Source organism: Mustela lutreola, chromosome 18 (assembly GCF_030435805.1).
Source record: "Mustela lutreola isolate mMusLut2 chromosome 18, mMusLut2.pri, whole genome shotgun sequence".
Classification (NCBI taxonomy): Eukaryota; Metazoa; Chordata; class Mammalia; order Carnivora; family Mustelidae; genus Mustela; species Mustela lutreola.
Window position 1 is genome coordinate 16755041 of NC_081307.1, and position 22806 is coordinate 16777846.

Genomic DNA, 22806 nt, shown 5'->3' on the forward strand with positions numbered 1-22806 from the left:
CCTTCCTGGTATTATCACGAGGTCTTTATACTTTAAGACTTGGAACCCTGAGCCATACAAAAGGCTACAGCCACTGACCAAACCAGATGTTTTGTTTCTTGTCTCTCCTAATTTTCTTAATCTTGGCTGCACATTATAAACACCCAGAGAAGTCTGGAAAAATGATGCCAGGGTTCCAACCGAAATTTGAATGTAAATGGTGTGTGTCGTGAGGGGTGACTTAGATATTCAGATTTTTTTAAAACTCAAGTGATTTTAAGATAAACCAAATTTGCAAACCTGCTACTGTACATGAAAAGTAATTTCTATAACTTGCTATGAACTGAACTGTCATTGTCCCTACTCCCTGTAGCATATATATAAAACCAGATGTCCTAACTTCCGGGGCGCCTGGGTTGCTCAGTGGGTTGAGCCTCTGCCTTCGGCTCGGGTCATGTTGTCAGGGTCCTGGAATCAAGCCCCGCATTGAGCTCTCTGCTCAGCAGGAAGCCTGCTTTCCCCTCTCTCTGCCTGCCTCTCTGCCTACATGTCATACCTCCGTCAAATAAATAAATGAAAAAAAAAAAAAAAAAAGATGCCCTAACTTCCTGTACCTAGGAATATGACCTCGTGTATAAATACAGTCCTTAAAATGGGGCCATACTGTAGGGTGGGCCCCTAATCCAATATAAATGATTCCTTCATTAAAAAAAAAAAAAAAAGTCATGTGAAGAGAGCGAGCCATAGGGAGAATGCCAAGTGAAGATTAAAGACAGAGAAAGGGATGGTATCAATATCAATAAGCCAAGAACACCAAAGACCGTCAGCAAACCACCATAAGCTAGGAAAGCGACATGAGACAGTCTTCAGAAGCAATCAACCTTGCCAACACCATGATTTTAGATTTCTAGCCAGAACTTGGAAACACTACATTTCAGTTGTTTAAGCTACCCACTTTGTGCTACTTCAGTATGACTGACTGCCCTAGCCAACTGAACCACTTCGTGTGAATTTTTTTTAAAGGTTTTATTTATTTGAGAAAGCAGGTACACAAGCATGGGGAAGCGGTAGAGGGAGAAGCGCACTCTCCCCTGAGCAGGGAGCTGGACACAGGGCTTGATCCCAGGACCCTGACATCATGACCTGAGAGGAGGCAGATGTCCAACCAACTGAGCCATCTAGGTGCCCCTCATCCCAGACTGGCACTGCAAGGACATACTGCACTCTCTTGGAGTCCAAGTTTCGGAAATAATTCTTAATAGGTAAGCTGCAAAAGCAGGAGAAATCTGACCCAAGATGTGGATGGAGTTTAAGAATCACAGAGACATTAAATTCTCATATTCTTACATAATGTATCATTTCCCTCAGGAAACTGGAGAGAGGCTTGAGAGCCACTGCTCCAAATTCTTGATCTGTGTCTCAAATAATTGTTTCACTTACAACTCACTCACCTAACCTAACCCTCCACTTCTCAGATGGGGGCTATTTTCCTCCAAGACTTTTTGTGATTTGTGCAAATTACTTTTTTCTAAGCTTACATCTCTACACACACACAAATTATCCATATGATGTAGTAAAAGCAAATTCTGAGAATTGCAAATAGTCAATTAAAAAAAAAAAAAATCTGCCCCAGGGGAACCTGGGTGGTTCAGTTGGTTGAGCATCTGACACTTTGATTTCAGCTCATGTCATGATCCTATGACCGTGGGATTGAGCCCTGCTTCTGGGTCCATTCTCAGAAGTTGGCTTGACCCTCCTCCTCTATTCCTCCCCGGCTTGTGCTCGGTCTCTCTCAAATAAATGTAAAAAACAAAACAAAACAAAAAACTGTCCTCCAAAATAGGTAAGACTTTACACCTTCTCAGATCCCCAAAAGACTGAAGCCATTTTGTAGTATTTTCCTTTTCTTCCCCTTTACTCTGTCCTTCCTGAAGAACACAGCCCCCACAATATCTACAGAAACAAATACAAATGTTCCCGCCACTTCCTATAGAAATTAGCTTCCATTTTGGGAAAATCTGAATAAAATTAGACCACTGACCTACCTAGTCATGTAATGGAACCTACTGCATAAGCAACAGGATTTGAGTCAGAGCTTGCTTTTTTATAGGATGATCCAGATTATCCTGATTACTTACTGTGACTTTGGGAAAACTGAATCACCTCTGAGTCCCAGTTTCTACATGAGGAGTTAAGATTAATATGTACTTCTAGGTCGTTAAAAATATGAAGGGAAATACAGTATGATAAACCATTCACGTAAAAGTCCCTTTATGAATATTCTGTCATCATCACCTCAGCATTGTAGAACCACCCCTGAGCAAGGCTCCATGAAAACCTTTCCAGGGGATCAACGAAGGCAGAAAATACAAAACAACATTACAGTTTTATTTCTATGTTCCAAAGCATTGAATTATCAGGCTTCTTTTAAGAAACCTAATTTTCCTTGCAAGAAAGTAGTAGAATACTTGAGAAAAAATTTTTAAAATATTCACATTTTCTACACCACCACCTCCCTACCCAAATACATTATCCAGGGAAATTAAGTTCTCTGTTTAGAATGATATCAGGAAGTCTTAACACTGTCAGTAATAGGATCAGTCTTAGGATGTCTTCATTTCATATGTCACTATGATGATATCCTCAAATCTAAAGTCTTGATTATATCTAATTGCGTTTTCATAAATTACACTAGAGTCCTTAACTTAGTCTTAGAGATCCCAGACTATATTACTTTTCTAAGTTCCCAATTTTATGCTGCATATGCATTTATTGTTCTAATTAGTGTAGGGTCCTTCCATTATCATCATTCATCACTCAGTTTCAACGTAACCTTTTTCACTAAATACGTGTTGAAAGCCACATGAATGCGAAAACTCTGGGGTAATGAACTGGATTCCAATTCAATCAAGTGTTAGAAACTTTTATTGGATTACTTTATATGGATTCTTTTACAAAGTCAAATTCTTTACTTTCTGGCCCCTTGTGGTTTTAGATTTCATGCCGAGGAAGACTGTGGACTAACATTAACATCACAAGAAGAAACACGAGGAAAGCAAATGCTTAGCGAGTCTGAACTTGGGCCTCCACTTGGGATACAAAGAGAAAATATGGGCCTGACAGCTCCACAGAAGGTGAGAGAAGAGAAATTATAAATGAGGGATCTATTTGTCACATCATAGAAGGCTACCTGCCCATACTCACAGTCTAGGAAGACTCCAACTTTATGCATTTGCTCTCCTCTCAAGAAGACCCTTTTCAGAGGGGGAAAGACCCAGAACGTATAATCGGTTCCCATCATAGAACCTGTGAGTAAGAATTTATCTCTGGAAACAGTGGGTAGGTCACAATTGCTGCTGGCAGGGTCTTTGGATACCCCCAACTGCCACCTGGTTGCCTTTTCCACATCTACCTCCCAGTAGTGCCTCCCTGAGGTGAAACCCTCCACACCCAACACAGTGGCACCAAAGATGAATCTCCCTGGGCTGCCAGGAATGTCCTGCTGGACATTTCTGAGACTCACACTTCTCAGATCCTCAGATAAGACCAGAAAGGGATGAGCTGTTTTAGGATCCAAAGTGACAGTTCCTGCAAGGAGAAAGAAATTCATTTAAGTTCGGTTAGAGTTATCCATGCCACCACCAGACTTGGAGGATTTCTAACAAGAGGAGGCTTGTAGTGAATGGGTACAAGTTGCAGGCATAGATATGGGAAGAGGCAATCCAGAAGTTCAGGAAAGGTGACCTCTGAGCTTTGTTTCAAGAACTGGACATCACAGAAGAGAAGGTCAGCACGATACTGGAAGGAGATGCAATCTGAGGAGGAAGAAGACTAACGGAGGTTAGAAGTTAGTTAGAAGACTACTCGGAGGTTTAGAAGAACCTGTCAGACCAGAAAGGAATTTTGGCAGACTGTAAAAATGGTATCCAATTTTAGTCACGCATCAGCTGGGAGCCAACTCTGCTCCCCTAAAGATCTCCAAACCTGGAACTCCAGGCTTCATTCCCCTAAAGACTCATCAGAATCTCCTAACAGAGCAGGCTTTTCCCAGTGACTGGCTGTGATTCCCCGTGATTCCTGGGTTTTCCCTGTGACTGAATTGCTCTCCCCTTAAATATCACCACAGTGTGACACAGATGCCTAGAAACTGTTGCCAGCAGGCTCTTAATACTGAGTAAATCAAAAGAACATATTAACAGAGGGGAAAGCCTGTGGGAATCCTCCAGAAAAAAATCAAGCTGTGAACAAGAGAGCTCAATGTGATTTCTTATACTTGAATGAAAGTGACACTTTACTTCGTATCTCAAACTGTTTCTTATCTCTTTCTCCTCAACTGTTAAATATTGTGATTTCTCAGGGCATAGGATTGGATCTTCCTTTTTATAGCTTGTACTCCTTTCTCCCTAGGTGACTTCACCTAGCCTTAGTTTTCAATACCTTCTATAGGTTCACGGCTTACTTCGTAAAGAAGCTGCCAAATACCAGTAAGAAATAAAGGAAGCATTTCACACATACTATGTCCAAAATGGAACTTCAAAACTACCCCTTTTCAGTTCTACTTCAGTTAATAGTATACTTACTTCTTCAGTTGCTAAATCATAAACCAAAAAGCCTGGAATAGTTCCTTGTATGTTACTTTAATGTCTAATCCAGCAGAAAGTTTTGCTGCCAAAAAACTGGAAGGATAATTCCAGACTTCAAATTATATAAAAAAGCTGTAGTAATCAAAACAGTAGGGGGGTGCCTAGGTAGCTCAGTTGGTTAGGCATCTGCCTTTGGCTTGGGTGTTGATCCCAGGGTTCTGGAATTGAGCCCCACGTTGGGTTCCCTGCTCAGCAGGGAGTCTACTTCTCTTTCTTCCTGTGTTCTCTCTCTCTCTCAAATACATATATAAAATCTTAAAAAAAAAAAAAAAAAAAAAAACCAAAAACCCCCAAACCAGTATATTACTTCACAAAAACAGACAGAAAACCCAGAAATAAACCCACAACTATATGGTCAATAGATCTTCAACAAAGCAGGAAAGAATATGCAATGGAAAAACAAAACTGGACAGCTACATGTAAAAGAATGGAATGGGACCACTTTCTTTCATTATATGAAAAAATAAACTCAAAATGGATCAAAGACTTAAATGTGAGAACTGAAACCACAAAAATTCTAGAAGAGAACACAGGTGACAATTTCTCTGACATAGGCCATAGCAACATTTTCTAGATAGGTCTCCTGAGGCTAGGGCAATAAAAACAAAAATAATCTACTGGGCCTATATAAGAATAAAAAACTTCTGCACAGTGAAGGAAACAATCAGCAAAACTAAAAGACAACCTACTGAATGGGAGAAGATACTTACAAATGACATATACAATAAAGGGTTAGCATCCAAAATATATAAAGAATTGATACAACCCAACACCCGAAAAACAAAAAATAGAACTAAAAAAGGGGCAAAAGACATGGGCAGACATTCTCAAAATTAGATATACAGATCAACAGACACATGAAAAGATGTTCAAAACTCATCATCAGGGAAATGTAAATCTAACTATAATGAGATACCATCTCATACCGGTCAGAATGGCTGAAATCAACAACACAAGAAACAACAGGTGTTAGCGAAGATGTGGAGAAAAAGGAACCCTAATACACTGTTGGTGGAAATGCAAACTAGTACAGCCACTAGTAGTAGTAGCCAAACTAGTACAGCTCCTCAGAAACTTAAAAATAGAATAACCTTACAATCTAATTGTACTATGGGTATTTACCCCCAAAATACAAGAACACTAATTGCAAGGGCTACATGCATCCCACTGTTCGTTAACAGTCAAGATATGGAAGCAGCCCAAGTGTCCACTGACTGATGAATGGATAAACTGGTATATATATATACACACACACAGACACACACACAATGGAATACTATTCAGCCATACAAAAGAATGAAATCTTGCCATTTTAAACAACGCGGTTGGAAATACATTGTGTTGAATGAAATAAGCCAGTCAGAGAAAGGCAAATAACCACATAATTCCACTCATACATAGAATTTAAGAAAACAAACAAACAAAGAAAAAAAGAGCCAAAAAAAAAAAAAAAGACTGTTAATTACACAGAACAAACTGATGGCTTCCGGAGGGAAGGTGGTGGGGGATGGGTGCAACAGGTGAAGGGGATTAAGAGTACACTTATGATAAGCACTGAGTAATGAAGAGAACTGCTGAATCACTATACTGTACACCTGAAACTAATATAACACTGCCTGATGACAATATGAGGATTAAAACAATAAAAAAGAAAATATAAATCACAGAGTGAGAGAAATATTTTCAAAACATCTGACAAAGGACTGGTAATCGGAATAATATATAAAGAAATCACAGCACTAAATAATACACAACACAATTTTAAAAAATAGTAATATATATATATATACTTCAAAGAGATACAATCAAGTGCAAATAAACATATGAAAATATGCTCAAAATCACTAGTTATTTCAGAAACACAAATTAAATTTAAAGTGAAATACAACTACGTAGCTACTAGGTCTGCTTTATTTATTTTTTAAAGTAAGTTACTTTTTAAAATATAATTTTCTTTTAAGTTTTTTGTTTGTTCTTTTTTTTAACTTGAGAGAGAGAAAACATGAGCAGGGGGAGAGGGAGAAGGATAAGAAGACTCCCCCCTGATGAGGGAGTCTGATGTGGGGCTCAATCCCAAGACTCTGGAGATCATGGCCCAAGTCTAAGACAGATGCTTAACCCAATGAGCCACTCAGGGATCCCAGGTCTGCCTTAAATAAGTAAAAAAAAATGGCAATACGAAATGCTAGTGAGGATATGGAATAACTGAATCTCATACATCACCAGCGGGAATGCAAAATGACACAGTAAGTTTGGAAAACAAATTTTACAATCCCTTTCCTAGATACACAATGAAGAGAAATGAAGTCACGGCCATGTAAAACTCCGTAAGCAACTATTTATAGCATAGATGTGGAAACAACTCAAATGGCCTTGGAATTTCAAGAGAATAAATGGTGGTATCTTCATAAAATGGAGTATCCCACAACAACAAAGAGGAATCAACTACTGATACACAACAAACCAGTATGTGCCTCAAATGCTTTACACTAAGTGAAAAAAGCCAGACACAAAAGGCCACACACTATATGGATCCACCGACGGGACATTCCAGAAAAGGCAGAACTATGGGGTAGGAGATAATAAATCTTTCATTATACTTCTTGACATTTTTTCTTTCTTTTTTTAAAGACTTATTTATTTGAGACACAAAAAGAGAAAGAAAGAGAGAGAAAGTAGGAGCCTGAGGGGACAAAGGGTGAGGGAGGGAGAGAATCTCAAGCAGAGCTCATACTCAGGATCCTGAGATGATGACCTGAGTCAAAATCAAGATGCTTATCTGACTGAGCCATCCAGGCACCCCAACATTTTTTCCCTAGAAGTTTAATTTTTTTTTTCCCCTATCAGACTCTGCTTGCAATCCTGTTTCAGGCTTGGAAAAGTGGGAAAAGATATGCAAGAGAGACTTTCAACATAAGATCATAAAATTATTTTATAAATAGTTATTCAATGTATATAGTGTATTAAACTCTCCAGTCATTTTAAATCCTTAAGCTCTCCAGAATCGACTTTTATTTATGGTAGGATGTTCACTTGACTTCTCAGATATAAAAATCAAGTGCCCTGTTATCACGGATGTGTGTCAACTTACTTTGGAGAGTGTTGAGCATCCTGCTCATTCCGGTTACTTGGCACAGATTCAGGTCTGTGATATGGGCGGGCTCCAGACACTCAAGCAGTATTGATTCGCTCCTATTAAAGAAAGGACAATCTCAGCTATCTGTGCAGACCCAAGGCCCCCACCAATCAGAGAATGGATGTCATTACATGACCTCATGATCCTTACTTACCCCAGTATCTCTACTCTCGTGTGCTCACGTTTTAGACCCTGGATCCCACCCCAATGCTTCCATTCCTTTCCAAAATGAAAACTTACCTTTCCACAGAATATTTCGCATTCTACAGGGTGAAAAAGAGATAAGGTTACTATCTGAGCCACACTTCTGGTATTTGAGCCATGCCTCTTCTGAGCTGTGCCCCTGAAAATTATGTTCTAATGATGAAACTTGATTTGTATGTAATTTCCCCAGCTTTGTGGTGCTAAATCTCAGAGATCAGATTTTAACACTGATTAGTAAAAGTCAGAAAAATGCTTGAAATTATTGTTATATTCCCAAGGGAAATGTTCCTGTTTTTGTCTTCTTTGGGTACTGTATAGTTATTTTATATGGCATCTGGAACCTGCTCAATCAGATGATGTCTTGGCAAGATTTATATTTATTCTGGGTATCTTTTTTTCTTTTATTAAATAAATTTAACATGTAACAGTAAGCTTAAAGTGTATAATGTGTTATTTTGATACCCTTGTATAATGTAATGATTGCCAATATAGCAATATTTATGACATCATACAATTATATCACTGTATTGTTTTACATATTCATTATACCATGAATTAGATCTCTATGGTTTATTATTATTCATTACAAGTTTGTACCTTGAAACACCATCACTCTTATCAATGTCCCTCTACCCCTACCCCACTTCCCCAATAACCAACATTTTACTTGTTTTTTTAAACACATTTAAATTTCTTTAGATTCCACATATAAGTGACATCATGCAATAGTTGTCTTTCTCCCTTATGTTGCTTAAAGGCATCATGTGCTCAAGGTCTATCCATGTTGTCCAGATGGAAGGATATTTTCCTTTCTCCTGATATTCCATTATATAAATGTACTACATTACATAAATGCAATATAATCCCATTATATAAAGGTACTACATTTTTTTCATTCATTCATCTGTTAATGGGCATTTGGGTTATTTCTAAACACGGGAGTGTGTGTGTCCCTTGGAAATCCTGTTTTCATTACCTCTCAGTATATGCCCAGAAGTGGAATTGCTGGATCATACAGTAAATCAATTTTTAATTTTTTGAAAATTAAAAAAACCTCCATATTGTTTTCCCTCCCTTTTTGCCACATCTTCACCAGCACACATCATCTCTTACTGATGATAGCCATTCTAACAGCTGAGAGGATCTACCTAACAGCTGTGGGTTTGATTTGCATTTCTCAAAGGCCATATTTTCCATATCTTACCTCAGCTATCTTATCCTGAACAGTCATCACTCGAACTCTGCCCATTTACTTTCTTTTCATACACTGCGTAACAAGAGTTGAGTAGGTGAAGGAACATGCTAATTAACTGAGGACAGTGGATGGAGCTAGGTCAGAAGCTGAGCTTAACGGAGTCACCCCTACCTTACCCGTCCTGAAGTAGGTTTGGCCCTAGAATAGAACCTAATAGTTTAAGTGCAGGGGCTTCCCAAATAAGAGCACCCACTTTGCAAACGTAAGCCTGGTGGCAGAAGGATGTGGATAGAGTCTTAAAAAGACAATAATTAACTTGTTGAAAGGTAACGCATGGTACAAGGTTTAAAATATGCAATATTATACAAATAAATCTCACCCTTGTTTTTCCAAGGTTACCGCTCAAAGTTTGTGTTCTTTGTGTTTATTTTGCCAAAGGCAGTCTGTGAATGTTAATGACCATATGTCTATACATAGATACATATCCACTAAAACCAAACAAAAGGCAGTTCTACATGTTTTCACTTTAACTAAATGTCCTGAAAATAACTTTTACCACTATGGAATTGTTTCACTTTTTTTTTTTCTGGTTGCAGAATATTCTACTCTATTGATGTCATAGTTGGACTAATCAATTATTTACCCTACCGAGGGACCTCTCAATTCAAACTAATTATTGATAGCTTCAAGGTGAGAATTTGCATCATGAAGTAGCTTTCACTAGGCCAGGATTTTAGACAACTCATAATGTTTCTGGTGACTGAAAAATAGCCTATACCACCCTCATGCATGTTTGAAAACCATCGAATATTCTACAACTGACCCCTAGTGAGTACTATCCACCTCTCCCTTCTCAAATACTGTAATGACGATCATTTCTGGAATCTTACCTGGAGGAACGCTAAGTTGTATTTCCCACACTTCTTCTCTAGCTCTGCAATGATCCTTTGGAGGCTGCAGATATGTTCAGAAAGCCTGACTTCACTCTCCTTCAGCTTATTCATGTTCTCTTTCCCCAAATCGCTCAGTCTCTGCAGAAGCATCTCCTTGTTACTATTTAACAAGTGGTTAACTTCTTTTATTCACTAATTTAACCATCCCTTAAACCCAATTTACTGACTGCCATTTCAGAAATACATATAATTAGATAAGGCCCAATACCCCTTTTTTTTAAGGAAGACATCTCAATTGAAACTTGATTCTTTGACACGATGTATTTATATTGATGTGGAAGGTGTGCATGTAGTCCACTTATTCAGAAAACAACCCGACCGTAAAACCAATCATATTATTTTGCTATTTTGTTCAGAAAGTTTCCATTTCTTTCATTAAGATTTGATTCTAATAATTTAATCAATTAATAAGAAATAAACAAGCCACTGATTTTTTTAATCCTTGCAAAGATGCTGTTTTTTTTTCCTTAACATAAATGATGCATATTATACCCTACTGCTGATGTCACAGGTTTTTTGTTTTTTTTTCTTTAAAGATTATTTATTTATTTATTTGACAGACAGAGATCGTAAGTAGGCAGAGAGGCAGGCAGAGAGAGAGAGAAGGAAGCAGGCTCCCCGCGGAGCAGAGAGCCCAATGCGGGACTCCATCCCAGGACCCTGAGATCATGACCTGAGCCGAAGGCAGAGGCTTTAACCCACTGAGCCATGCAGGCACCCCACAGCTTTTTTTCTTAGAAAATAATATGTTCTTGGAGAGCATTCCTTATCTGTACACATAAAGCTGTGTTATCTTTTCTAAATGCTGAAGAGCATCCCACTGTAAGTATATAATACAACTTATTTTGAGAGTCCTGTATTGATGGATATAGGTTGTATTTAATCTCCTGCTATCATAAACATTACAGTGTTAATAATAATGCCTAATAGTTACTGACTGCATAATATGTACAAACACTGTTTAAAGAGCTTTATGTAAAAAAAAAAAAAAAAAAGAGCTTTATGTAGATTATCACACTCAATCCTCACAGTAGTATTATAAAGTAGGGGCATTATCCCCATTTTAATAGTGAAGGAAATGGAGTCACAGGTTGAACAATGTGTACAGGTTAAATTAGCCACTTACAGATTAGTAAATAGCAGAAGCCAGATAGGATCCTCATCAATCTGCCTTCAAAGACTACCTGTAAACCATGGCTTTATACTGGAATATTTACAGCATTCCCTATTATCTTTTTATAGGCATGTAAATGTATTATAAGAGAATGATCAGAAACAGAACTGCTGGGTGAATATATATATATATTCTTTTAATACGTTCATGGTTGTCACTGGATGTCTCATTTTTAGAATTGGCATAATGCGCGGCTCTCCCTTCTCTCAGTTCCCAAACACTGTGAGCATGCAGTTTTCCACCTCTCACCTGTAGCGTTTCCTGGGATTTCTCCTTCAGCTCTGTGGCGAACTCCATCAGTTGATTCAGACCTTCTTCCCTGGTGTTGGAGTTGGACACACCCCCTTGAAGCCTCTGGAAATTTGTCTTCTCTTCAACCATCAACTGGAACCTTATCCTATATTCAGACTCAATCATGTCTTTAAAATCCTGTTCTTCTCCCTTCAAGACAGATAAAGGTATGACAGACTTCAAGTTAAACACCAGGATAAATATTTATGGTCAATTTCCAGACCCAACTCTGACATAAAGACAAGAAAATCTGAAGTACAGGGAAAGAAATACAAGGCATAAATACAAAGGACAAAGGAAGTTTTGAGCCAAGATTAACGAACACATCACCATAATCTTTAAACGTGAAATGCAGGTAAAAAAATGTTAATTGACTTAGAAAACTGAGAAATCTTAAGATCAACATGACAAAGAGGAGACAGGAAAACTGAAAGGTGGGGCAAATGGCTTTTGCAAAAGCTTTGGATAGGATCAATGAGGAAACAGGAATGAAAGGGTGACTCCCAAGGTTTTTAGAGAAAGCAACTGCAACAGAAAAAGGGAAACAAGAAAGAGATAGATCGAGGTGGGGACTGTATCAGCAGCTCAGGTTTTGACATCCTGATTCTAAATAGTCACTCAGACATCCAAAGAGTGATGCTCAGTAGGAAGATGAACATGAAAGTCTATCACCTGGAAGACTGAGCTAGAGATGTACATTGGGAGTAGACAGCTTAATTATATTTCATCTCATGAGACTTCATGGAATTGAGATTTATCCAGAATCTGACCACGGCTCATGACCTTAACAGTCCCCCGGTGGGTGTCCCCACCACTGCTCTCACCTTCCTACAGTCTAGTCTTAACCTCAGCAGCTAGAGTGCTTCTGTGAAAACTGGAATTCAATCAAGCTACCCCTGTTCAAAACTTTCCATGTTTCCCTATTTCATTCAAAGTCAGCAGCCCTGTATGATTTGGCCCCCTTATCTTCTGACCTCACCTACCAGCTTCCACTGCCTTCCCAACCCCAAATGAGTACATACCAGATTCTTCCCAAGACTGCGTAACTCAGGGGGCGCCTGGGTGGCTCAGTGGGTTAAGCCGCTGCCTTTGGCTCAGGTCATGATCTCAGGGTCCTGGGATGGAGTCCCGCATCGGGCTCTCTGCTCAGCAGGGAGCCTGCTTCCCTCTCTCTCTCTCTGCCTGCCTCTCTGTCTACTTGTGATTTCTCTCTGTCAAATAAATAAATAAAATCTTTAAAAAAAAAAAAAAAAAAAAAAAAGACTGCGTAACTCAGTTCCTCACCAGCTTGAGTTTTTTCAAACGCCACTTTCTGAACAAGGTCACTTTATTTCAAAGTACACCCCATTATGCTTTCCTTTTTTTTTTTTTTTTTTTAAGACTGCATAGCATTTACCACTTAACATTCATTTTACTTGCTTTGTTCACCTTCCTTCAGTTGCAGAAGGGCTGACTTTTTTCCCCTCCTCTCTTGCTGCTAAATCCCCAGCACCTAGTATAGTCTCTCCCAAAAGCAGGGCCCCAATATCTGTTGAATGTATGGGGATCAGTTGAAAAATTCTTGGAGAGCCAGTCAATTCTCCTCCTCTACCATCCTCAACTGGCCATTTATTCTCTTTAAAAACTGAAAGGATGGGCGCCTGGGTGGCTCAGTGGGTTAAGCCGCTGCCTTCGGCTCAGGTCATGATCTCAGGGTCCTGGGATCGAGTCCCACATCGGGCTCTCTGCTCGGCAGGGAGCCTGCTTCCTTCTCTCTCTCTCTGCCTGCCTCTCAGTGTACTTGTAATTTCTCTCTGTCAAATAAATAAATAAAATCTTTAAAAAAAAAAAAAATAAAAAATAAAAAATAAAAAATAAAAACTGAAAGGAAGAAGACCCAGAATCTGGGATACTTGGCACAGAACACAGTTAAATACGAAGAAAAGATGTGAAATCAGAAGTGAAATGTGGGCATAACAGAGGATAAGCCCTCATTTCAGACGTAATTCTCAAACTGCCTTTTTATTTATTTATTTTTTTGTTTGTTTTAAGATTTTATTTATTTATTTGACAGACAGAGATCACAAGTAGGCAGAGAGGCAGGCAGAGAGAGAGGAGGAAGCAGGCTCCCCGCTGAGCAAAGAACCCCACGCGGGGCTCAATCCCAGGACCCTGGGACCATGACCTGAGCCGAAGGCAGAGGCTTTAACCCACTGAGCCACCCAGGCACCCCTCAAACTGCCTTTTTAAATCGTTTCAGGATTTATATGGCTACCAACAGTAGAGGAGATATTCATTCTCCCCTGGCTTGGTATAAACTGTGTTATCAATCTTCTTTGCCTGTCAATAAGGCTCCCAAATGATGTTTCACAAATTCAAGAGTTAATCTGCACCTCTCTTATCATATACAAAGTTCAGGATCTTTTTAAATGCTCAAAAGATGGTTGCATTTTCTGTTCTGTGAAAACTCCTTCAATCATTTTTCCATTGAATTTCTAGCCTTTTGCTTATTGACTTTTAAGAACCCTTTATTCGTAAAGAAATTAACACTTTTCATACCTATGGATTTCAAATATTTTCCCCGCTTTGTTATTTATCTTCTGACTTTATGCTTTTCGCGATCCAACATTATAGGTAATTGCCTGCTCAGGCTGGAGATAAGCACTGACCTGAATCATCACCATTCTTTCTTGCTCATCAGCCAATATGCTTTTAGCTACTTCAAGTTTCTCCTTCAATGTGTTCAATATCTCCTGGAATAACTCCTGCAGAGAAACAGATCACAGGATTCTAGCTCAAGTAATTGCTTTACAACAGTTAGCTTATTAATCGGAGACTATGGAAAAGGCCAATAGCCCCATGTTGGCTTAGTCTCGAAGTTTGTCTAGGTACGGTACTTATCTAGTACTCTTTGATAAGCAGAGCCTGAGGGAATGGTCTTGGGGGGGTCAGGGAATCTGTCCTCCAAATAAGTTAGTAAGAGGAGGCAGCCAGTGCCTGAGTGTTCTGGGATCTGCAGGAGGCTCACCCTGTAGCGGCCAGCAGCCTCTTGGACTCCGAACACCACGTGACTCTCGTGCCCCTCGGGGTGGAAGCACTGACCACAAAGCAGCATTTGGTCGTCATCACAGAACAGCTGCAGTGGCTGTTGGTGTTCCCCACAGTAGGCATCTTCTGGGATTTGATGCTGTAACTGGGAGCGGAGCTTCTCGGACATCCCTGCAGGTGTCCTGGGCGACGGCTCCTCCCGCGGAATATTCCCCTGCGCTCCGAACCGAAGAGAGTCACGGTGAAGCGGGGCACTCACAGCTGCCGACCTCACGGTCCCTGTGCAACCCACGACCGAGCCTCAGAGCAGGGCCGCGCCTTCGGGGCGCCTCAAACCGGCAGGTCTTCCTCCGCCACACGCCTGGGGAGAAAGACCCCAGGAGTTACACCAAGTCCTCAGACTGGAGGGGCTCTCGGGTTTTCTGAGGATTTACAGCTATTGGCTGAGAATTAGTTATACATGTTCTCACATCGTTGTCCTGTAAGGTGTTTAAAAAAACAAAAAACAAAAAAAGGCAGCAAAAGGTAAAAAAAAAAAAGGTACTTACGGAAAAGCAAGGCGCATTAATAAGCATTGGAGAACATCCGGGACTAGAGGCAAAAGCCTGGCTTTAGGCATTTAAGGAAGCGCTCCCTCTCCCAGGAATTGCGCAAACCATAATGCGCTGGCTGCTTCCAGTGCCTCCTTAAGAGGGAGCGGCACGTGGGTGCCAACTTTAAGGAGCTCCCATTTTCTAAGTCCGCATGCGCCTGAGAGCGAGGCACCTCAGGTGTCGTGTGCAAAGCCCAACACATGTGTCGCCTGAGAGCTGGCCAATAAAGACACCGGTTAAGAAAATATAAAGGCAACCCCCAAAATAACAACTTTACAAAAATACTAAAGGGATTTTTTTTGAGTTCAGGAAACAGAACAAGGCGTTATCTCCAGCATCCCCATTTCCAGACAATTCTGATTCCCTCGAGCAACAATTCTATGTCTTTTCTAGAAACATTTTATTATTTCAAAAGGGGTTAACCACTTAATTTGGGAAACTTTTCCCCATTGATTAATTGCCTTGACTTAATTCCTTTCTAATTCCATCTCCAGTCATTGTTATGGTGGGTACACCATAGTACAAAGTATTGATTTCTTTAAAAAAAAAATTCCTCTATCCTATTTACATTTGTTCCCATTTCATCTCATTAACCACCTCTTTGGACAATGTCCCTTGAAACAAATCAACCTGACAGACCTAAAAACCCCCTAATCTGTGGATTTACTTCCTTCTCCCCTCCCCGCCCCCCATGCTCTCACTACCACTGAAACCTGGTGGTTAACTAACCTCCTGCCCTTTCATTATGTTTAAGATCTGCAAAACATTTTTATAATTCCGAAGTTGATTAACTGTATATATGAGATAACTTCGTTATTTGTTAGAATAAGCAGCTGTTTTCAAAGTGTGGTTCTCAAGACCTGATTTGCCTTTTTACCATGTTGACATGTGCACTAATCACAGATAAAACTGTTGCCATCTTTCCATTAATCAAGAAAGTAGCACCAACTGTTGTCATGTATTGTGTTTTCCTTTTTGAAAAAAATTTTTTTTTATTTCAGAGAGCGAGCCAGCACACAATCATGAGTTGGGGGGAGGGGCAGATGGAGAAGCAGACTCCCCGCTGAGCAGGAAGCAATACAACGCATTGATCCCACAACCCAGGATCCTTACCTAAGCTGACGGCAGATGCTTAGCTGACTGAGCCAGGAAGGCACCCCTGTACTGTATTTTTCAATTTCTACATAGTTGCATACTCCCAGTTAATTTTTTTTTTACTTGAGTATTCTTAATTTCTTAATTCAACTTTTGAGTACAGGATTTAATTACTATTCTGGGTGACAAAATGAAAATTATGTATAAAGCACTTATGCTGCATATAGAAATACAGTGGTTGTTTCAAGAAAAACACTTTCTATAACTAAGTTACAAGCTATACTAGCCACACTTTTTCACAGCACATTTTTTTTGTTGAAAGAAGAAAGGAGACAAAGTGGTTATTCAGATGTAGCAAATTGGAAGATATTTTCTCAAACACTAACAGAGTGACCCTGTCATTTCAAGGAAACCAACTGAGTGTCTTAGTTGTCAATGACAAAACTCTGGCTTTGGAAAACTTGTATCCACTATTGTAAGCCTAACAGCTCCTCAAGATTTTGACAGCTTCTTTTCTGACAAAATTGGTGGTGATATTAACAAATGTGACTTGGATATTGTATATTGAAATACATCAACATGTGGAAAGTCTGAAAACTCAGTGAACCAATATTTTCTGAAAGACCAATACGTGATATTATGAGATTATGCAAGGGTAAAATGTGGATGCAAAGTGTAAGACAGACCAATATTTTAATGTAACAGAAAACATTACTGGTGATTTCAGGAAGAAAAGTCACAATTATCTGAAAAAAAGCTATTAGAATGTGCTCTCCTTTTCCAACAATGTACTTGTATGAGGACAGATGTTCTTTATACATTTCAAGTAAAATAGCACTGTAATAGATGGAATGCTGGAGCAGATGTAATAGGTACTAGCTATTGAATGAACCAGAAATTAAAGAGATTTGCAAAATTGTAAAACCATGCCCCTCTTTCCTGTAACTGCTCAGAGGATTCCTCATAAAAATGTTAGGATTACTTTTAGTAAGTTGATACTTTTTTTAAAACTAAGTTTTCACTTGTAATACAGGGACTACAGATACGACACACAAAATGCTTTTTGGGCTCTTCATTAGTAATTTGAGTGCAGAGCAGTCGTGAGGCCAAAGTTCAGAGAAGGCATATTCCTTAGAAATGGGATTCCTGGTAAAAATATACCCATAATTTTGGTACATTTTGCTGGATTCCAATCATAAGGTTGTACAATTTTGCATTCCAAGCAACATGAGTAAGGGTGTCAAATTTTTTGCCCACTTGGCTTTATATATTTTCAGCTTACACTTTATAGAAGATTTATTTTAGAGAGAGAGTGTGCATGAGTGTGAGCAGCAGGGGGAAGGGGCAGAGGAAGGAGGAGAGAGAATGTCAAGCGGACTGCGTGCTTCCAACATGGGGCTTGATCTCCGTGCGCACCTGAGGTCTTGACCTGAGACAAAATCAAGTGTTGTCTGCTTAACTGCCCATCCCACCCAGGAGCCCCTACATTTTATTTTCCTATGCTAAAGGGCTATTTCATTTATTTTTCTGTGAACTATATGTTTTAGACTTTTACCCGTTTTCTTTTACTTGATTTTTGTGGTCGTCTTTCCTTCATTTTAAGAGCTATTTATACAGTGAAAAGAGCATACACTTGTTAATACACAAATTGCAAATATTTTCTCTCTCCTTGCCATCCATTTTGAATTTGCTCCAATTTCTGTTTTGCTGCTTGGATTCTTGAACCTCCTTGTAGTTTCCTTTGTTTTGCTTCCCTGAACATGGCCCAGATCACTCAACTGAAAAGACTGATCAGTTGCCAACTGAACACATTCACAATCCAGCAACCATTCCTGGCTTTATCTTACTAGATTTCTCAGCAGCAGTTAACAAAGTTGACCAAGACCATCCCCTTGGAATGTTTTCTTTCTTTTGCTATCAAGATCATAGATCTGATATCCCTCCTACTTTACTGGTCTGCTTCTCAGCAATCTTTTTTGAGCTCATATCCTCTAGAGCCTCTAAGTTTTGGGGTGCTTCATGGATCAATTCTAATCCCTTATTCTAGTTTCAGTGTCTCCCCAAATAATTATATATCCAAAAACTTAAGTACCACTATCCAATTTAATCTTCTACCTCCATACAATACTCCCAACTCATTTGCAATTGAAGGTCTAATAAGCACCCCAAATTAGCAATTCTATTTTTTTTATATTTTATTTATTTATTTGTCAGAGAGAGAGAGAGAGAGAGAGAAATTGAGCATGCTAGCACAGACAGACAGAGTGGTAGGCAGAGGCAGAGGGAGAAGCAGGCTCCCTTGCCGAGCAAGGAACCTGATGTGGGACTCGACCCCAGGACGCTAGGATCATGACCTGAGCCAAAGGCAGCCGCTTAACCAACTGAGCCACCCAGGCGTCCCCCAAATTAGCAATTCTAAAACACTATCCAGGATTCCCCAGCTCACCCTAAAATTCGTTCATTTACAACATCTCAACTAGTTTATGTTCAGCCCTGCCCCTACTCACACCTCCAAATCCTCAGTTCGACCAGAGTACTATTTTATTTTTTATTTTTTTTTATTTTTTATAAACATATATTTTTTATATACATATATTCCTAAATCAAGGTTTCTAACAACCTTCCAGTACACTTAGGATATAGATATAATCCAAATGGCTAACCAAGTTCTCCGTGGTCTTCCTGCCTGCATATAATCTCACCTCTAGCTTTACCGAACCATTGTCCATTCCAGTTATGATGATAAATCCATCTGTGCTCTTCAGCTTGGCAATGATTTTCTCTCATATTTTTGTAATTCTAGTTCCTTTTTTCTTACCTTCAGTTCTCAGTTCAAATGTCCCTCCAAAGAGGCCCTTTTGAAAATACTCTCCCAACATTCACTCCTCTCATTTTCTTTGTATCTAATATAAAGTATGAATGAATATATTTGTTGGCCACTCTCGATCCACAAGAAACTAGAGTTTCTTAGATGTATCTGCACCTGACATACTAGATGCTCAATATATATATATTTTTTGAAGAAATGTTTTAAGTCAGCACAAAGTTAAAAGGAAATAAGAGGACAGTGAAAAGAGAGATTAGATATTTTTACAGAAAACAAGAGAAAGGAAAGTTGGAGAATAGTGTGTCTTCCTAGAACATTGACTATGTGCTAAACTTACCAACACTTATTTCATTTTTCTTAATTTCATTTTTTTTCTCTGACTTGGCTTTCTCATTTTTTTATATGGTTACATTCCATAATATACATTAAATCTTCCACAAACATTCAGATCAAGTCTAGATATTTAAAGAAAACCATGACTACGGAAACGGTCTTCCGAGAAAGCTCACCTTTGTAATCCTGGTATTTCCCTTCAGGGAAAAAGCCAAAGAGAAGATCGGTAACCGAAGAGCCTTTATCTGTTCAGCTGCTCCCTGGTCTTCCACTCCCATCCTCAGGTGGCAAACCTGTGATGTTTCAAATTCTATCCATATAATAAATCTAGGATAGTGGTTATCAAATTTCAGCAAGCATTAGAATCATTTGAGTTTATGGAATCAGACTTCTGGGCTCCACCCCCCTCGGATTTGAAAGAGCTGTATGGAGTCTTTTTATATTTTAATGAGCTTCTAAAAGGTGCAGTATAGCCAGTGATCTTGGTTTAATCTCTTCGGGTGGGTCACTATTTTGTTCTATCTCCAAGGTTTTAAACAATGCCTACTACAAAGTACCCCCTTAATTTTTTGTGTGTAATTTATTAATTAAAGTTTTAACTATATATATACTATATATATAGTATATATAATAAATATATGTCCTTTTAAATTAATTAATTTGTTCATTCATTCATTCATTCATTCAAAGGAAGAAATCCTTCTACAAGCCCTTACCCCAGAATTTCACTGTGTTTTCTCCTTAGCCATACCATTTTTTTTTTAAATTCGAAGTTTTAATTAATTCCTGGACTGGTAAAAATAATTCCATGAATTCTGTAAACCACTGCATAAATGCTGTAGTGTAAAAAAAATCTAAACAAGTGTTAACTTGAAGCACTTCACTATAAGGAAATGATGATGCATTATAAATACTACCTTCTGGATTAAGAATTTTCTGTTCCAGTAACATTATCATCGAAATACTCAGAACACACATAGATTTACGCTTCCATAAATTAATCCACATGAAGCAACCACACTGAGTAGACAAACAGCAGGGGCTAGAGCCTGACCACTAACCGTGAACACTGGAGTCCAGAGGCAGCAGAAACGCGGTGGGACTGAACGCAGCACCCCCCTTCCCCAGCCCCCTCGCGCCCAGTGCTGAGGCCGCCCACCTATGGGACTGTGAGGTCCTGAGATGCCTGGCTCTTGAGGCCCTCGGGGTGGGGAAGGCTCCCTCAGAACTAGGCCATACAACTTAATCTTAAATCATCAGAGAATAATACCTGAGTTCACTGTTAAGTTTTCAACGTTCACTGAAGTGATCATGGCATTAGTTGTGGGTAGAAAAATCAAGAGTAGAAATAACAGCTTGAGGAATGTGTCACACATGGGAAGTCCGGGGATAATCCCATAGTTCATCCTTGGCCTCAGTGTAGAGAAAACACGCACAACTTCCCAAGTTTCACAATTCTGCCTCTGAACATTTTTCACTACATCCATCAATCCCCTGCTAATCAAACTACAGTGATTTTTTTTTTTTTAACTGCAAGCAAGACAATGAGAAATTCCACACTTGCTATCTATCTATGTAATCTGATTTTCCAGAACCTGGCTCCACCCCATGGAATTTTAAGTACATCTTTTTCCTTTATCTCAACACTTAACTCCTCTGCTAAACCCAGATCCCCCAGGCCCCTTCAGAGAGACTGTGCTCATTTTTGCTTGCCCCTTTCTTCCTCAGCTGGAACAGTCTCCTTTTCTACATATTTTTTTCTACCCAATCCTTTTTTCCTAAGCCGTGATGCCCCCAACTTGTGAAGATTTTATCAGTTACTCTGTCATTTATTCTCATGATCCAAGCTTCATAGTTAATAAGATTTCATTTTGACATAATCGTCACATCAAAAGATAAAACATCAAGCAAAATTCTCCTGTCTACTACAGTAGTCTCTTAAAGCCTATCTTAGATTTTAAGCAACTAGTAAATTACCAATTCTAGAAGATTAAATATTTTAACTTAAAATAATTCTAGTAGTTGTGTTACGTAGTGTGCTAAGAAAGTTTTCTGTTTATATATCACACAGTCCTGTGAGACAGGTGGTGTCAGAATACATTTTACAGCTGATAAAGCTGATGATTTAGAGGTTAAGTAATTGACCCAAAGTACTCAGTAACAGAAGATTACAGATCTAGGTTTTGAGTCACAAGATTGTGATGCCAAATTTCAGGATACTTCATTACCTTTATTAAGCATTATTCAGGCACATTGCCTGTTACAAGAGAATATGCTTCAGGTTTGCATTACAGTTTATCACAAGATTCTTTAATAGGCCAAGAGCAACATTATAAAGAGCACAGATCACTTAAAGTGTTAACTTTTTACATAGGCATGCCCTTGATTAAAATTTTTTTTTCTGGGTGCCTGGGTGGCTCAGTGGGTTAAGGCCTCTCTGCCTTCGGCTCTGGTCATTATCCCAGGGTCTTGGGATCAAGCCCCGAATCGGGATCTCTGCTCAGCGGGGAGCCTGCTTCCTCCTCTCTGCCTGCTTCTCTGTCTACTTGTGATCTCCGTCTGTCAAATAAATAAAATCTTAAAAAAAATAAATTTTTTTTCTACGTTGTCAGAGAACAAAATGATTGGGTCATGGTCCTTGTAGCTTATTTCATGCTTAGTCCTATCACATTTGTTAGCCATGGGTCCCCTCACCACAGATCCCAAGGTATCATATGCTCAGCTTCTAAGGAGGACAAATATGGCTGGTGCCAAACAAGATATTAAGTTGTTACTTCTGGGCTCATTCTGCTGCATTAGAGCGCCCTCATCCCATTTCAGAAAGTAGTGGAGATGTGCCTCTTGGTCAGCCACCTTGTGTTTATTCTTCAGGAAGGGCTAGCTGTTCTCTGGTTTCTTTTCCAAGGTGGTTCTACCAGCAGCAATGGCTTAGCACTCATTGGCCTGCTCCCCACAACTCCCAAGAGGTCCAGAAGTTCATGTCCAGCTATTTCCTTGAGGCATTATTTAAGAATAAACATTCCTTGAGACTGCTATGATAGGACTGTTGCCTTTCCCTTGCAGATCAGGGCTTATCTAAACCCAACCTATCAGGTTTTTGTTTTTTTGTTTTTTTTTTCTCTTTCAAAGGAAGCTAATCCTTCTAGGTAAGAGGAAGAGGTCACCTTTACCTCATCTAGTCCAACATTGGGATCAGTCCTCTCTTTTTTTTTTTTTTTTAAAGATTTTATTTATTTGACAGACAGAGATCACAAGTAGACAGAGAGGCAGGCAGAGAGAGAGAGAGAGAGGGAAGCAGGCTCCCTGCTGAGCAGAGAGCCAGATATGGGACTCGATCCCAGGACCCTGGGACCATG

General features: G+C 39.3%; 1 protein-coding gene across 6 annotated transcripts in view; it reads right to left on the reverse strand.

The window, feature by feature from the left end:
- The window catches only part of TRIML2 (tripartite motif family like 2), a 65157-nt gene that overhangs the window by 34983 nt on the left and 7368 nt on the right, over window positions 1–22806 (reverse strand). For 3 of the 6 annotated variants that reach the window (XR_009349618.1, XR_009349619.1, XM_059155958.1), the window contains exons 4-10: window positions 19627–19743; window positions 14583–14963; window positions 14224–14319; window positions 11534–11725; window positions 10048–10188; window positions 7999–8021; window positions 7714–7814 (exon numbers count right to left, since the gene is read on the reverse strand). Coding sequence is in view for 3 of the 6 variants with exons in the window: in XM_059155958.1 (XP_059011941.1) it covers window positions 7714–7814; window positions 7999–8021; window positions 10048–10188; window positions 11534–11725; window positions 14224–14319; window positions 14583–14771 (742 nt within the window). In the remaining 3 variants the exon portion in view is untranslated. Of the gene's footprint in view, window positions 1–2886; window positions 3568–7713; window positions 7815–7998; window positions 8022–10047; window positions 10189–11533; window positions 11726–14223; window positions 14320–14582; window positions 14964–19626; window positions 19744–22806 lie in introns of those variants that run through there. The other 3 variants (XR_009349617.1, XM_059155956.1, XM_059155955.1) reach the window with 2 other exon arrangements.